The sequence below is a fragment of the Lissotriton helveticus genome, chromosome 4_1 (assembly GCF_964261635.1).
Source record: "Lissotriton helveticus chromosome 4_1, aLisHel1.1, whole genome shotgun sequence".
Lineage (NCBI taxonomy): Eukaryota > Metazoa > Chordata > Amphibia > Caudata > Salamandridae > Lissotriton > Lissotriton helveticus.
In genome coordinates, this window is record NC_136063.1 from 1,570,975,303 (window position 1) to 1,570,991,892 (window position 16,590).

General features: G+C 44.7%; 1 protein-coding gene across 1 annotated transcript in view; it reads right to left on the reverse strand.

Annotated features, from left to right (window-relative positions):
* The window catches only part of PSMA2 (proteasome 20S subunit alpha 2), a 103,331-nt gene extending 87,021 nt beyond the window's left edge, over positions 1 to 16,310 (reverse strand). Inside the window, exon 1 of the mRNA XM_078688197.1 lies at positions 16,224 to 16,310. Coding sequence (XP_078544323.1) covers positions 16,224 to 16,267 — 44 coding nt within the window. The 5' untranslated portion in view covers positions 16,268 to 16,310. The remainder of the gene's footprint in view (positions 1 to 16,223) is intronic.
* Positions 16,311 to 16,590: the final 280 nt, after the last annotated feature.

Here is a 16,590-nt window from a genome sequence, read left to right on the forward strand (position 1 = left end):
TTCAGAACATCTTAACAGACCCGGATGCAAAGTCTTTTTTTTAACAGCACACAACATTATTTGCATCCAGGAATCATGGCGAGAGGCGGAAACCCCATTAGAAGGCTTCAATGAATTCTTAAAGCCTGCCATGAGACAATTCACCAAGGGCCACGCAATGGGTAGCCTATCTATTGTCTTATCATGCTGGGGCTTCATGGCCTCAGCCCATCCATCGGTCATCGCAACCGTTTATGTGTGGAACTCAAGAACTAGAATCAGAATGCTTCAACAAATAGATTAATCTTGATAAATGTGCATATTCACCCGGCAGCCACTGGGGAAAAAGCAACAAGTCAAGTAACTAGAGCTCCTGATCATGGATATCGGAGCCATCAGTCCCATAGACCATCTCATTATGACCGAAGACTTTAATCTACATTTGCTTCAAACCCAGTTTCAAAATCCCTGTAGCGAAATAGCGGACTCTAAGTGGCTAATCCCAGCTCAGGTTGTACTCTCACAAAGAGCAGATGTCACAGGACAGAATCTGACAGCAGCTTTAGTTGGAATGTCACTGTGGGCTCTGAAAGGACGATATTTCGGTGATCAGCCTACCAGATGCACACGCTTCTCAATGGAAAGATTTGTGGTGCTAGACTACACTTTCTGTTCGATTTCACTGATCAAGACGGACAAGTCCTTCTCCATTGGCCACATGCTTCAGAGCATGACCATGGACCCTTAGAATAAGGCACATAACATCCTACGGGCTGCTGGCTCTAGTGGCACACACCAAAACTGGAAACAAATTAAATAGTCCTCCGATGTCGCAGCAAAATACTCGACATGGAAATCTATCTAACCAAAGTCTTCCACTGTGGCAAGCAGCCTACGCTGTGAATCCTTTGTGCAGCAGATTCTCTCTGCCCTTGTCAGCACTCTACCACATAGCCCAGGATCTAGTCTCTTACTACCCACATTGCCACGCCATTAAGATCTTAAAACCTTGACGAGCTCTTAGAATAAAAAGATAAGATCGATGAAATCTGGATCTAGCATTTCTCTGGACGAAATCCATACTCTTTGCAAGTATTACAGAAAACAAATTTGGCAAGAGAAACACACACGAGGAAGCACTTCAGTTAGAATTCTTTATGGCCTGCTGAACTAAAAATTCAGAGGAGTTCTTCATTATCATTAACCACTTAAACAGAGAAATTGGATCGGTCAAACTAAATGGAAAATGTCATGGTTGAAAGTTGGACCATGTACATCAGCACCCTTTACAAAACTAAACCGGACAGTCTCAACCTGCCACCCTGTCATCTCAAGTTTAATAAGGCACAGATAAGATCAGAGAACTCTGAAGCACAAAGCTGCCACTAATGACCGGCTTTCGCGGCCAAAGGATTAGCCACTCGGATCACGAAAGGGAGAGCCTGTGGTGCCTCTGGACCTAACTGCATCGCTTTCTCGGCAATGACGACGTTCAGGCTCTTACCGATCATTACCTCAACTCAATGACTAGGATAGTCAACGAAGTTGCCCCACTTCAGCTAAAGAGAACCTCCTCCAAAAGCTCAAAACCATGGTATGACTGTCTGCTTAACAAGGATATACGAGACATGAGACTAGCAGAACGCAATTGGAGATCCATCCCATCAGCTATGCACCTCAATACTCTGAAGAAAAAAAAGAAATGCTTACTTCAGGAAAATCGAACGAACGAAAGCGGACTTCTTTAGCCATCAACTAGACCAAGCAAAAAACCGACCCAAAAAAACAAAACTATTTGAACTCATCAAAACTCAATCCAAAGATGAACCACAGCGATAACATAACCAGCAAGCTACCATCCTGCGAAGAATTCTCTACATTCTTCAATCTAAAAACAGTTAACATCAAGAAGGATCTCCTCACGGATCTAAATCTATACTCCAACGCCCTCAGCAAAACACACATCAAACTAAAAAACAATGCTACTTGGGCATCTTTTGATACCTACACGGAAGAATCTATAGGCATGATTATAAGTACCCTGAAGCCCTCTAATCACCTCTCGGATCCTCTACCTGCAAATGCTGTAAAAGACCTTATCCCATGGCTTATCCCGCTCTGGACAAAAATCATTAATAGTTCTCTTCAACAAGGAACTATCCCGGACTCCCTCAAAGTAGGACAAGTATCGCCCATACTAAAGAAACCCACAGCTGACCCTACTGACCTCAATAACTATCGTTCCATCTCCAATATCCCTACCTTAGCTAAACTGTTAGAAAAATGTGTTCACCTCCAACTGACAAAACACATTGATCACTTTGGCCTTCTTAACCGACACCAATCCGGCTTCCGTGCAGGCCACAGCACAGAATCAGCCATGACTCACATAATTGATGACGCACACCAAATTCTAGACCAAAAAGGCTCCTGACTCCTCATTCTGCTTGACCTCTCATCTGCATTTGACACGGTCAAACACGAGAACTTACTCAATCTGTTGAATATCAGAATGGGTATTTCTGGGTCAGTACTCAAATGGTTCACCTCCTTCCTTCATAATCGGACTCAGATATTCAAAACTAATAACACTATGTCCACACCTACTCCAGTAACACTTGGTGTACCGCAAGGATCCTCCCTGTCACCAACCCTGTTCAACCTAGTCATGGAGCCACTCACCGCACTGCTTCATGCCTCTAATGTGCAATTCCACATGTATGCGGATGATACCCAACTCTACCTCAAACTACAATCCCCTGAAGACCTCAAACTTCTTAACTCAACACTTAAGGACACACAGACATGGTTGGCAGAGAACCATCTCAAACTTAATGCTCTGAAAACAGAAGTCCTCCTAATAGCACCCCCCTCCAAAATCCCCATCGTCCAGGAGTGGCTGAAACACCTCACTGCATTCAACGTCCAACCTATCATAGTAGACTCAGCCAAATCCTTAGGCATCACCCTTGACTCCAATCTCAATATGCAACGACATATCAGCAATGCAACCAAGGGAGCTAATTTCCAAATCAATACCTTGAGAAAGCTGAAACCCTTCCTCCTAGCCGACGACTTTAGAACTGCAGTCCAAGTGCTAGTTATCCCTCGGATTGACTACGGAAGTGCCTCCCTCTGCGGTCTCCCACTATCAACAACCGCACCACTAAGAGCCTTTATCAATGCTGCAGCAAGGCTCATAACTGGATCAAAAAAACGCTCATACATATCTCCTGACTTAAAATCTCTTAACTGGCTACCGCTCGAAGCCAGAATACACCTGAAAATCGCATGCATTACCCACAAGGTTTTACATCATAGCTCACCCAGTTACATTGCTCAGAAATTGACAATCTCAGGAGGCTCAAGAGCCACAAGAAGCGCAGAAACTCTTTCTGAAACCACAAAGATTCAACAAGAAAAAAACGTACAAGCGCTCATTCTCAGGGATGGCCCCCAGGAGCTGGAATGCCCTCCCTACAGAAACTAGACTCATCTCATCCACTGCATCCTCCAAAAAAGAAGTCAAATCGATCCTCATGGCTAAATTCACTTGAACTTAAACTATGCAAATACTGCTTGCTTATGTTTCTCCACCTTGTATTTCAGTGCCTGATTCGACCACAAAATCATAAATCACACTAATACCATGCATGGTTCGCATCTTTGCATAAACTGCCTTTTTAAGTTTTTCTGTCTTTTGTCCTCCTTTCATATGTATGTAAAGCGCTCTGATATCTGTAAGGATCCTGTTCGCGCTATACAAAACTCTGAAAATAAAATAAAATAAATAAATATGCACAAGACGTGGAGTCCCGGTCTAGACTGACGGGAAGGCGGTTCAGAACCTGCCTCTCTACGGACTCCATCCCCTTGTCCTGGAAAGGATCAATATTGCACCCCATCTAAAAAATAAAGGACTGGTGGGGAGCCCAAGAGCTACCGCCTTGTAGCTCTCTGGGATGTCGAAGCCAAATACTTTGCTTCCCTACTAAAAAGACTTGGATGCATGGACTAACCCGAAACAAGCATTTGCAATACAATAGGTATCGCATTGACAAGAGTTTAAGCTATTATAAATGACAATGCCTTTACTTATTGATTTTTATAATTAACATATACATAAAAGGCATTGTCATTCACAATGCCAATATCACAAACTCTTGTAAATGCAAGACCCATTTTATTTTTAAAAAAGCAGCTGCCATTGTCCCGAGCTGTTTGGAAAGTGAAAGTGCACATGGCGTGCTGAATGTTGCAGGAAAGCAGGTCGTGCCTGAAGTAGGAGAAACTCATTAAAGTAAATTCAAACTAAATAAGACCTACCGTGTAACAACAGAAGTAAAAGGGCCAGTCCTCATTGAAGGTTACAAATGAAGACAAGTCGGTACTAAGGAGCGACTAACAAGCCTATTAATGAATCAGAAGCCAGCATGTACAAAGGACAAAGACCAAAAGTTAATGAAAGATATGGGCGGAGAGTGGGCAGAGCTTCAAGCCCATACTTGAATGCAGCATGCATCGCAGAGCAACGCATGCACTGCCCAGGCTTGACCTAAAAAGAAGCATCTAAGTCTGAGGGACAACATGTGAGACAGAAGAGATGTACCTTGCTAAATAAAGCTGAAAATGGGCCAGAGCGGGTCCTATTCGGGCTTATTTAGGGAAAGCAATAATGGATAGTTGAATGATAAAGCCTTAGACAGGATGGACAATATATTGCAAATGTAAACAACTGTTTGCTAGGATTTGCTTGCTTGTCCTAGCTATCTGTAGCACTGCAGTACATCATGGGATATGATCTTTGTCTGACTGGTTCCATTGGATTAGGAGCAGGAGTTCTAGTTATGTCAAGAACTTGAGATGGTGTCCTTTCTGTTCACACATCCAGTGGGGGCATTAGTTTATAAAGGACCCCAAAGTTTTATGGGTTCTATGACATGATTAACCCTGCTTTAAGACTAAAACAGGAATACCTGAAATCCCTTTGTGAATTGCTTGGTCCTGCATGAAACTTGCACGTTTACAATGTAACTATTACGTAAGAGCTTGAAAGATTGGTGGACTAGTGTAGTAGGTCTTACTGAAATATATTTTTGTCGTTCAGTTGGAAACGTCCGCACTTAATAGATATATCTAACATGAAACTGCTAACATATGTTCTCCTAGAGGTTAGGGTGTAATGCATCACTGCCTATTGCTTGTCTTTTAATTTGGGTGTAGCTGAATCGGGGTAGGCTCCTCTTATTCTCTGAGTGTGACCAGCCACATAGGTTGTCTTCTAAATGACTCTCTCAAATATGCAGGGTAGGCATGATCCCTTCCTACTCGGAGATCTAGCTACATACCTAACACTGAGGGCTAGGGTATGTTTGTTATGCACTGTATGGTATCCTGCCTTTGCTGTAAATTCTACGTTGAGGATACACACTCTTTGCTTTATGACAGAAAATGTTAATAAAACCTTTTTTATAAAACTCATGGGGCTGGGGAATTCTAACTAAATGTGCCTGCAAACGAGGGCGGTATGAAAACATCCACCCCATTGGCAAACCCACAATCTCAAACAAGCTTTGCTCCAAAGTGATAAGAGGCCAAGTAATCTGCAGATGTTCTCTATGCAAGGACTGTGTAAAAACATATAACATAATATAACATGGAATAGAATGCTGTGCGCCCTGTGGTCTTTTACAGACCTACATACAAAGACCTTGAATATTGCAATTTATAAGCAGATATGTACTAAGTGTTTCAAACTGTTCTCTAGTTTGAGGTTGTTTGTAAGGCCGGACTGGGAACCAAAATCATTTTAAACCATGCCTGCTCCCTTTCTCCATGCCCTATCACATCTCTCTTTTTCTGTCTCTCCCATCTTTCTCTTTTTCCTGAAGCTCCCCGTTCCTTCTTGAATTTCCTGGGGAAGCTGGAGAAAGTGACAAATGCGCCAACATCTGCCCCCACCCTAATAACCGGGCTCTAAAGGCTCTAGCCCACCAGGAAAATAGCAGTGGTAAATACATGCATTTCGGACGTGGTCACTAGGCTACCTGTGGGATGCCACTCTCCACCTTCCTATTCTGTATGTGATTTTTAAATTGTTCTATATTTTTCTACAAGTTTTTTTTTCATTTGGTAAATTAAATATATCCACTTGAATTATATTATTCGCCTGTTTCTCATTTGTACTTTTACGGCTCCCCAATACGCTTTCTTTAAGGGCTGCAGTTTACACATTTTAAAATAAAATAAATCTATATATGCCTTTTGCTTTCTCTCCTAGTGTGAGAGTTGATTTAGGTTGCCATAGTGTTCCAAGCTTTGCTTTCCTTACCTCCCTCCATTTTTAGGTCTCGCACCTGGCTATTACAGCGTGAAAGCGCTATCTCGCCTGCGAGACCTATAGTCACCGGCTCTGCTTCCCAGTAGACAGGAGATGGGCATGCGCAACATGCTGGAATCGTATTAGGTCGCCTGCGTGAACACGCGCTCCGATTCCGGCATGCTGTTCAGTCACAATGGATCCGGACGCGCGCACAGACACACGCGTACGCACACAGACAGACACACGCACACAGACAGACACGCGCACACAGACAGACACGCGCACACAGACAGACACGCGCACACAGACAGACACGCGTACACAGACAGACACGCGTACACAGACAGACACGCGTACACACACAGACACGCGCACACACACAGACACGCGCACACACACAGACACGCGCACGCGCACACACACACACGCGCACACACACACGCGCGCACGCGCACACACGCGCGCACGCACACACACACACAGACACGCGCACGCACACACACACAGACACGCGCACACACACACAGACACGCGCACACAGACTCACGCGCACACAGACACGCGCGCACGCACACACACACACAGACACGCGCACGCACACACACACAGACACGCGCACACACACACAGACACGCGCACACACACACGCGCGCACGCACACACACACACAGACACGCGCACGCACACACACACAGACACGCGCACACACACACAGACACGCGCACACAGACTCACGCGCACACACACACGCGCGCACGCACACACACACACAGACACGCGCACGCACACACACACAGACACGCGCACACACACACAGACACGCGCACACAGACTCACGCGCACACACACACGCACACACACACGCGCGCACACACGCGCGCACACACACACGCGCGCACACACACACACGCGCGCACACACACACAGACACACACACACACAGACACACACAGACACACACACACACACATCCCCCCCTTCACTCACCGGGCTCTTTCCGCGTGTCCCTCTCTCCCTCTGCAGCAGGTCAGTCTCGGCAGCAGGCGGGGCTCTCCGCGAGCACGGGAGCCCCGCTAGCTCACACGCTCACTTCCGGCTGGCTTCACGGGCACAGGAGCGCGGGGTAGGCTCCCGTCTGCTTCCTGTCTTTTTGTGGCCCCGCCCCCGTCCCAACACAGGTTGCCTGGCTTCCTGTCCAAGTCGGGCTGCCGCGGTGAGTTTCTCAATATCGGACTTGTTTAATTATATATACGGGTATACACGCTAACACAGATCAACACACGACTACCTTTATTTGTGATTATTTCTTCCACGTATTAAGACAGTTGTGCAGTTTAGTAGAGATGTTACTGGGAGTTTGAGTAACCAGCTCAGTGTTGCTCTTTTTATTCATCCTAGAAGAGTGAAAGGCTGAGTGTGCAGCAACAAGAGTCAAACCTGTCTTCTACCGGTTGCCCTCAGTTAATCACAATACGAGTATTAGCCACCAAGGTATCTTACCACTTGTAACTGCTGGACATGAATACCTGCTAATAAGCTGCCTTAGGTGGTAAGGCACCTGAGGATTTGTCTCCATTAAACTCCTCTTGGTATAATGCATCCAATATATTACCCAGGTTATTAATGTACTAGATAGATATCTGTGTGTAGCTCGTAGTTCTGAATAACCATAAAACATCATGGAAGGTTAATCTACTTACTGCAAAGCACTGCGAGTAACCTGTCAATCATATTTGGAACCCAGAATAAGATGATGCAGTTATCTGAAGAGCTGAAGGGGACAGAGGTGGAAAAATGGGACCAGGAGAGAGGGGGACATGGTTGAGGGAATGTGGAAGATGCATTGTGGATGCTAGTATCGAAGGCAGTGCTCAAGAAACAATAACACTTTGTGGGTAATTTTCTGATAGAAAAGTAACAGTGAATTTCACTGCTGTATTCTCCTTAGGACTATTACAGGCCTTTTCTGCCGCAAGCACAAAATTCCTGGGGTTCTATGCCCATCATAGACCAATCTGAGAGCATGTCTTAAAAAGTTCGACATTTGCTTGTTTATATTGTTTGATTGAGGGATTTATTCCATTCTAGCCCATACCTTTAGGCTTTCATATTAACAGTAGCTTTCTGTTTTACTGACTTGTGTTTGCCCTAACACCGGCAGCAAAAGCCAAAAGCAGCTTCCTGCAGCTCTCCCCCCTGATCCCCGCCTTCCTTGCTATGCCCTCTCATACCTACTGTCCATTCCTTACTCCCAGTGCCCCGTTCCCCATGCTCTGCCCAGGTCCTTGCTCTCTCCTCTCTCCCCCCCCCCTCTTTCCGGCTTTCCCATAACGGAGGGTGTCCGAAAATATTATTTTTTTCAAACTTATCGCTGCCTGCAAACCACTCTTGCCAGGGGCTGTGAAGAAGGACTCACAAATACCCTCGGGCCTGTGTGTGTTGAGGTGGAGGCTCAAGCTGATTGGGTCTCACAGCGAACTGTTTTTTTTGTCTTTCTCTCTAACTTTCGTGGGGGCAGTGGAGACGAGGTCATTACTTAATGGTGTCTGCAGAGTTATAACTGCTCTTAATTGTGGAAAAGTGGTACTGTATGTGTGAGAACATGGGGCTTATTCGCTGTATGTAATACTGTCGGGGTGCTCTGCCTGCTCTTGGGAATGTGAGAGGGATTTGGCTGCTCTTGGTAATGTGAGAGGGATTTGCCTGTGTCTATCAAAGAAGGTGGTTAATATGTACGTGAAGGACATCCTGCTTGTTCTTGGGTGTCTGTTTTTTCTTATCTGAGGGAGGCTGTAATATTGGATCATGTTTCAGCAGTGCTGCTCCCCCATCAGTGTCCAGCTGCCCCTCTCGAGGCTTGCCTCTCACAGGTCAATGACCCCCACACCTAACAGTAATACATGAGTATTTTGCACTCTGTGCATGTTTTACTCATAGCTTTTCAACTTCTAAAAAAGGTAATTTAGCCCAATAGACTTGGTGCCAGTGCTCCATAAAAACCTCTGTAAGCATCTGCCTCAGGGTACCACCTCAAAGGGCAAATGCAGAGTGCCAGACTGCAATGAAGAAGTTTAAAAATTGCCCTGCAGCTTTGGAAGAGTGAGCGCCCAAGTGGCAAACTAAACATTTTGCCGATAGTTCTGGAAATACTTGCGGCAAGAGGACCAGATTGCAAGTGTCAGGGCCCATTTTACCCAGGCCAACGTTAAATGAAGTTAAGCAGCTGAGAGGGAGAGAAGGAGGCGCCCTGGCCAGTGATACCTAGCTATATGGTATATTACATCTGAGTTTGCTATGTATTCAGTGTTCTGTTTAATGTGTTCTGTTGGTGGTGTTTGCTGCCTAAAAGAACAGTTTTGCCAGCCTCAACTTAAAAGTAATAGTAACAACCCTAACATCTTCATGACTGTGCAGTTGTGTACCATTTATGCCAATGTTTCCCAAACTGTGAGTCGCGTCCCACTGGTGGGTCGCAAGCTGGTTTTTGTTGGTTAACAAAAGTCCAAGCAAAAAGTAAAGATGTATTAAAATTTGGTGCCCGCCCACCCCCAAATTTGTCTCTAGTTGCGCCTCTGACTCAGAGTGTCCCACAAAAGGGTGTAAAGTGAACGAGATCTAGTCAATGCAAATAACAGCCACTAATTATTTGGGAGATTCTGCAGCAACTGGTCTTTGAAGGAAGGGTCAGCGTTTAAGTTAGTGTTTCACTATCCTGGATATTTATTGCCATCACATAAGCAAAGTAAAAAAAAAGCATTTGTAATGCAATAGGTCTCGCATTTACACGAGTTTCAGCTATTGGTATTATAAATGACTGCGTTTTTTTTTGTTTTTTAATTAAAAACATTTTTAAAAGACATTGTCATTTACAATGCAAGAGTTTAAGCTATTGGCATTGTAAATGACAATGCCATTTATTTGTTTCCCTTGTGTCACGGTCATTATGTAGTCCCTTGAGTTTACAGCTGTTTTCATCTTTAATGGTTCGCCGAATTATCCAGTTTTAAATCTGATTGTGAAATTCTCTGTTATGTTCTTCTGAATCATCTTTTTTTCGTTGAGTTTGTGCCAAGTTTGGTGGCAGTTGCATTTTACAGAGCTTTAGGTAAACTTATTGGTGGTAAATCAGTTCTTCTGAATGGTGAGAAGGCACAGTCCTCGTTTAAATGTACTAAGGACATACGCATGAAAGAAAGAGTAAATAATCTTAAAGTATGTAACGCCTGGTAGGATTTAGAGTTTTAGATCATGCCAGTGGCCATACTTGCTTATGACTTCATTGTTGGCGATTTGACAGGTAGGATTAGAGCCAGTCTTTCCAGTCTCTATCCCTTATTAATGTATTTCCGCCGCTGTTTTATACCCTTTGTTTTTTCCTATCGGAAGCTGTGGTTTTGCAGGGTTGTTATACCTTTTGTACTGGTGCCCACGTTTAATGTAATATTGTATAGCAGAATCTGACCGTACAGAAAGTTCAAGCCCTCTACTGCCTGGTCACCGAAAGGGTGGCCAGCAGGACTGGATTCCTTCAAGGTTTTCTGGATAACCTCTGGCAGTCTATATAATTTTCCTAATACATGGATCAATGTTTGTGGTTATCCCGATATCTGTTATGGATCTACGCTGAACACCACCGCTCTACACTTAATTGGCTTGATGCAGCCGGTGCTGCTGGTCTCGGCTTGGATTAGGCCATCCACTTCTGCAGTGATAAGGCAGTTCACCATGTCACTCCAAAAACGTATTTCTAAATCAGTGTCAACGCTTCCTTTGCAATTTTTTTTACCTTATTCATGAGGCCACTGGAATTATGCTGCAGGGGAGAAGCATGGTTGACTAAAAGGGTCAACTAAAAGGCAAATTGTGGCAGAATGCAACACTTTTTTTCTACTAATACTTAATTTTTCAATTTTTACATATACTAATACTTTCCTGGCAAATATTTTCTCATTAGTACCAGTTTGACAACTACATACAGAAATAAGCAACTGAAAAATGACCCGTTAACCTTTGTGAAGGGCGCACAAACACAGGTGGGCAATTTTTCAGTAACTTTTGAGCTAGAAACACAATATAAAAAAAGTCTACAGATTACGCAGCGGATGAATTATGTGGAAAATGCGAACGATTTATAACTATGCTAAAAAACATAATTCTAGTGGCCATGCTTATACCTTCTCTACAAATATGCACTCTGAAGCAGAGTGAATAGCATATATTGATCGCTTTATAAGTTCAAATGTCTGTGTACAGGAACCGTGGTGGGTAGTGTGGTATATCTCCCCCAGATGTGTGTGGTGGACACAGGGTACAGTATTCCCCCACCCTGATTCTTAAATAGAAGCGGATTTTAAACAATGTTAGACAGACTCTGGTAAGCTATGCTGCATATCATCTAAGTCTTCCTGATGTGGTGTCACCTGAGGAGTAAGCTCTGAGGGGTCTCTATGACATTTGTTTTGATAAATATGTAATTGCAGCAACTGAGGTGTTGAGCCTCATCTAAAATCGGCCTGTTTGTCAAGTCAAGGTGTCAGACACCGTGTTTAGTTCTCCCTAAGGATGTCCGTGTAATGATTTCAACCCCTTACCCCACTGCAAAAATATAGTCTCCTACGCCTTTGCATATGTCATTGCTTCCTACCTGGGCTCTTCCTTAAATTTTCGAAGCCCCCCCATTTGAGCCCTTGGAGTTGGCAGACCTACATTTTCTCAAAATGTATGAGGTATTTAGTTGTTTGCCTATTGCCATGATTTTATGTTACATTTTACTTCCAAAGTTCAAGTAATTTGGACATTTTAACTTAAGAAATACTTTCTTTTCGGTTTGCGACTTCTTGCCACCCACCAATTCACATTCCGTAAAGAACAATTAGTACAGCAGATACATTGTACTAACATCATTTAATCCAGCATCACAAACACTTTTGAATTCAGGAGTGCAAGGACTTCTTTTGCATTCATCTTTTATCCCCCCCCCCACTACATTTAACCCTTCTTTTTATTTGCCTGGAAAGAATTTTAGTACTGAATGTAATGCATTTTTGGCAGTCACTTGCAGTTGTCAGTAGTATGTTTTAACCCTAGTAAAACGAGTATGCATATCAGTCTTGAGCCCGTTTCTCATTGCTTTTTGTAGGCTTGGAGTCCACCCATTGCTTATCATTGGCTTGCTTCATGGTCACTCGTTTACTTGCTTCTTATTGGTCAGCTGCAAGGCTTGCTTCTGCTTTACGTATCCGTTCCTTCCCTTGAGCATAGATGCATTACTTAAGTCCTTCCTAAGCTCATTTTTTTAAATTACATTTTCTTCGTTTTTAAGCACTCTACCAGAGTGCACCCTTTTCAGCTGGCTCCCTTGTGTACTAACTACTTCTTACCCCCTGTGTTCCTCCCTCGTCCATGTTGTTGCTTGCCCAAAGCCCTCCTTCCTTTGTTGGTTAACCTATACCTTCCACCCTCCTTCCGCTGTCCCTCAGCTTGCCTACCCTCTTGTCCACATGCTTGATCCCAACCACGCCCTCCCATCCCTTTTGTCCGTTTTGCCCCTGACTTGCTCTCTATCTGTGTTGGTTCCTACTCCCCACACCTCTTTCTCTGTTGCTCCCTGCCGCCAACATGCAGTAACATGGCGCTGGCTGCTGCATATTGTTTTTTTTACCCCACACCCTCCGTTGTCCATGTTGCTCCCCAGCACTGGCCCAGCGTCCTAACGCTGTTTTTTTTATTTTTAGGTCTCGCTGAATCAGCGCCTATGCGCTGCTCGGAGAGACATTTAGTAGCGGCTTTTGGAAGTGCTCCCAAAGCGGCCACCAGCTTGCGCTCATGCACGCTTCCCTTGCGTGCTTTAGCACGTCAAAGCGATCACTTTTGCTTTCACAGCGATCGTGATGACTTTCTTTCTCTTTCACGGCACCAGTGATAGTTTTACCCATTTTTATTCAGTGACCTCTGACCGCGTCTCACTCAGGGCCTCTTTATAAGTATCATGGATGCCTTTGAGGGTACCGGATACCTAACTGTACCCATTGCACTGCAGGATAGTTGGGAAAACAGAACCGAAACCTGGGATGGCAGCCAGAGGTCTTCCCGCTCTTGGTATTTCACTCACCCCGTTCCCAACACCCACTCGCGCGCGGACACACGTGCACTCGTATTATCTGGCTTCTCCTTTCTTTTACCCGTTCTGTTCTCCGCCCCTCGCCATCTCCTCCACCCCCGCGCCCTGCGTTGCTTCTCATCCTCCCCTTTCCGTCAATTCTTTCCTGCCAGGAATGTGCCTGCCCTATGAGGCCCGGCCACACTCTGGGAATCGTAATGCACTCCAGATTCCTGCAGTTGTCCATGACCGTGCCAGAGCAGCTGCAGCTGCTGCTTGGGGGAGGGTTTGGGATGAAAGACAGGCGCGCTGTTTTTCCCCCCATTTCCATCTGGCCTGATACAGATGTGAGTGGGCTGTCGAAATTCATGTACGGCGGGGTGGGTGACTTAAGGATGTCTTTTATGGGACTGGACAGGGAGTGTTACGCGCAATGAGTGAGCCCCCTGGAGTATGCGCTTTGGGCACGAGCGCATTTAGTAATCCTAGGTTAGGGGGCTGTTCAAATAAATAAATACAGATTACTCATCTGAAGTTCTATGTATCGTCAGGCGGACCAAGTCAACTCATCAGTGCAGCTGACAATTGGTATAGAAATATTAAAAACAATTGGTGTCCATGGTGGATTTCTCTGTCACAAATGTTGAGAAATCCACTGTATTAACTCTTAAGCAAGGGGTGGGATGAAGGCATGTCAAGTCCTTGTTTGCCTTGCACATTTGTGAATGCAAACAAGCATGTACGTTTGTGGGCATTCACAACTCTGATCTGTCCCTTTCCTGCCCTGGAAATAGTTAGAATGTTATCCAGCTAAAGGATGGAGTAAATGAAATCCCTTTGCAGGATGGGAGGGGCAACATATCACATCAGTATCTGGTGATGTGCGCAGGACAGGCTTTCTAAATAAGGAAAATGTTTTTCTCTCTGAATTAGAACAAAGGAAACAAGCATTGGCATAGCCAATAGGTCTCGCCTTTGGGACCTTATAAGTGTTTAGCCATGCAACAATTGATATTGTTGCACCAAGGATATTGTGCTGCGTAACTAAATACTTATAAGGTCTTAAAAGCGAGACCTATTGGCTATGCCAATGCTTGTTTAGCCAAGCGACCCGTCCTCCACTCAGTCTTTGGTGGCAGTCAGAACTGAACTTACCCACACACCATCAGAGTCAGCCAGGAATCGGGGAATCAGGCTGGATAAGGAGCTCTCTTTCTCCTCCCAGATAAAACATATCTCATCCACTTTTTTTGAAGAGGACTGCAATAAGGAAATGGATACGCTTTCTGCTGGAGTAACACCGGAAGACAGTGGTCCATGCATTGGTCACGTCTCACTTGGACTATGCAAAAAGCCAATACTGCATACTTTTTTTGCGCAGACTACAAATTATCCAAAACTCTGTGGCAAGGCTAATCAGGTGGGTACCTTTGAGAGACCACATCTCTCTGCATTGGCTCCTTATAATCAGGAGGATAGAATTCAAGTCACGGATCCTTGCATTTAGGACCACCTGAAGTTTGGGACCTAGGAACCTCCAAAAGAGGCTGCAGATGTACCATCAAAAGCGAGTCTTGAGATCCAACAATCTGCGGCCCCTGGAAGTCCCACGATATTGTAAAGCATGACTGGGCGGTAGATCCTTTGCGGTGCAGTCTTCTAAACTATGGAACTCCCTCCCACTCCACCGGCGCGTGCTGGAATCAGAAATAGAATTCCAGACTGTTTTAAAAACCTGGCTCTTCAGGCAGGAATAGTTGGCCCACAAGAGAGCTCTCCGCTGGCGCCAGGACACCTCTGCTAAGGTGGCTGTGCGCTCTTGAATCCTCATTCATTCCAAGATCACGCTCACCCCTTCTATTAACTAATGCCAACACCCCTCCCCCCCCCCCCAATCACTTACAGCACACACTACTTTACAAACCGGCCCCGCTCTGCCACCCGGAGAAAAACAATAGCAAATCCCCACGCATTTTTGGTTTGACAACAGACATTTGCGTAAAGATCTCCATTTACGATCTAACTTGGCTGTTTTTGCAGATTGTTGCACTTGTACTGTCACAGCAGCTGGATACTTTCTCAGACATTTGTTTGCAAAGTCATGTCACATGCTATAGTGCCCTTAGGTATTATCCTAAATACAGTTTACATCTATAATGAACTGTCTGTGTCAGCCATGAAGTCTTCTATGTCTCTTTTTGCATGCTGTCAATACAGCTGGGTATTTCGTTATATAACTATTTGCATTTACCATATGACCCCCTCCCCCACGTCTGGCGTAAATCCGTTTGAGTTGTGCCACCTATTGAGTTTATATGCCTTTGTATTCATTTTAATTACAGTTTCAGTACACTGTTCTCGCGTTGATGGACTGGATTGTTTAAATAAAGTAGGATTAAACTTGAAGCCTAATTCAATACATTAATGTGCTGTGGGAAACAGGCAAAACAGAAGTACACCAACATGTGTAAACGAATAGGTAGACAAGAAACCTGGTACCCCAGTTGACAGACACAATGTCACTGCTCTTGGTTGATATGTCTTCACTAGCCGAACAACAATTGTGAGCAAATACGTGACCCCAATGCTCTCATCAGCTGGGACTCCCTCCCCGGCGCTAAGAAAGTTTAGATTATCCTCCGAGGATCGGTGATGGCAAGAAGGTTGGAATGGGTCGTGACTCTGCAGTATCCCGGACGAGGCCGCAAACTGTTAGTACATGTCAAAGCGCAGCAGCGTTAACTGTATAGATCAGGCGCAGGTAAGCTGCTCACTTACTCTCCCCCATGCCCACCACACCGGCTACAGCCTCACTGTGCTTACCTGAAAGTGGTCAGAGAGAAGCTGTACCCGCGCTCCGCCGCCATCTTCTTAGCAGTAGTGAATGTGAAACACCAGAGAACCCGGCTGCTACCGCGTGGAAATAGATAGAGGACAACAAGGAAGTATCAACTTGCGAAGAAGCAGTCTCCATATTGGAATAGCATTTACGTTCTTGCCCATTACTAAATCCTCTGCATATCCGTTTATATAATTTTTCAATAATATTTATAAGAATCTTCGAATTATTATATTATACTTCTTCAGTTCATTAAAAAAATAACATACATTTGTATTATAGTTTCCAACCCCACTACACGCATATATTTCCTCGAAGACAAGTACATCAATGATATCTTAAAACATAAAG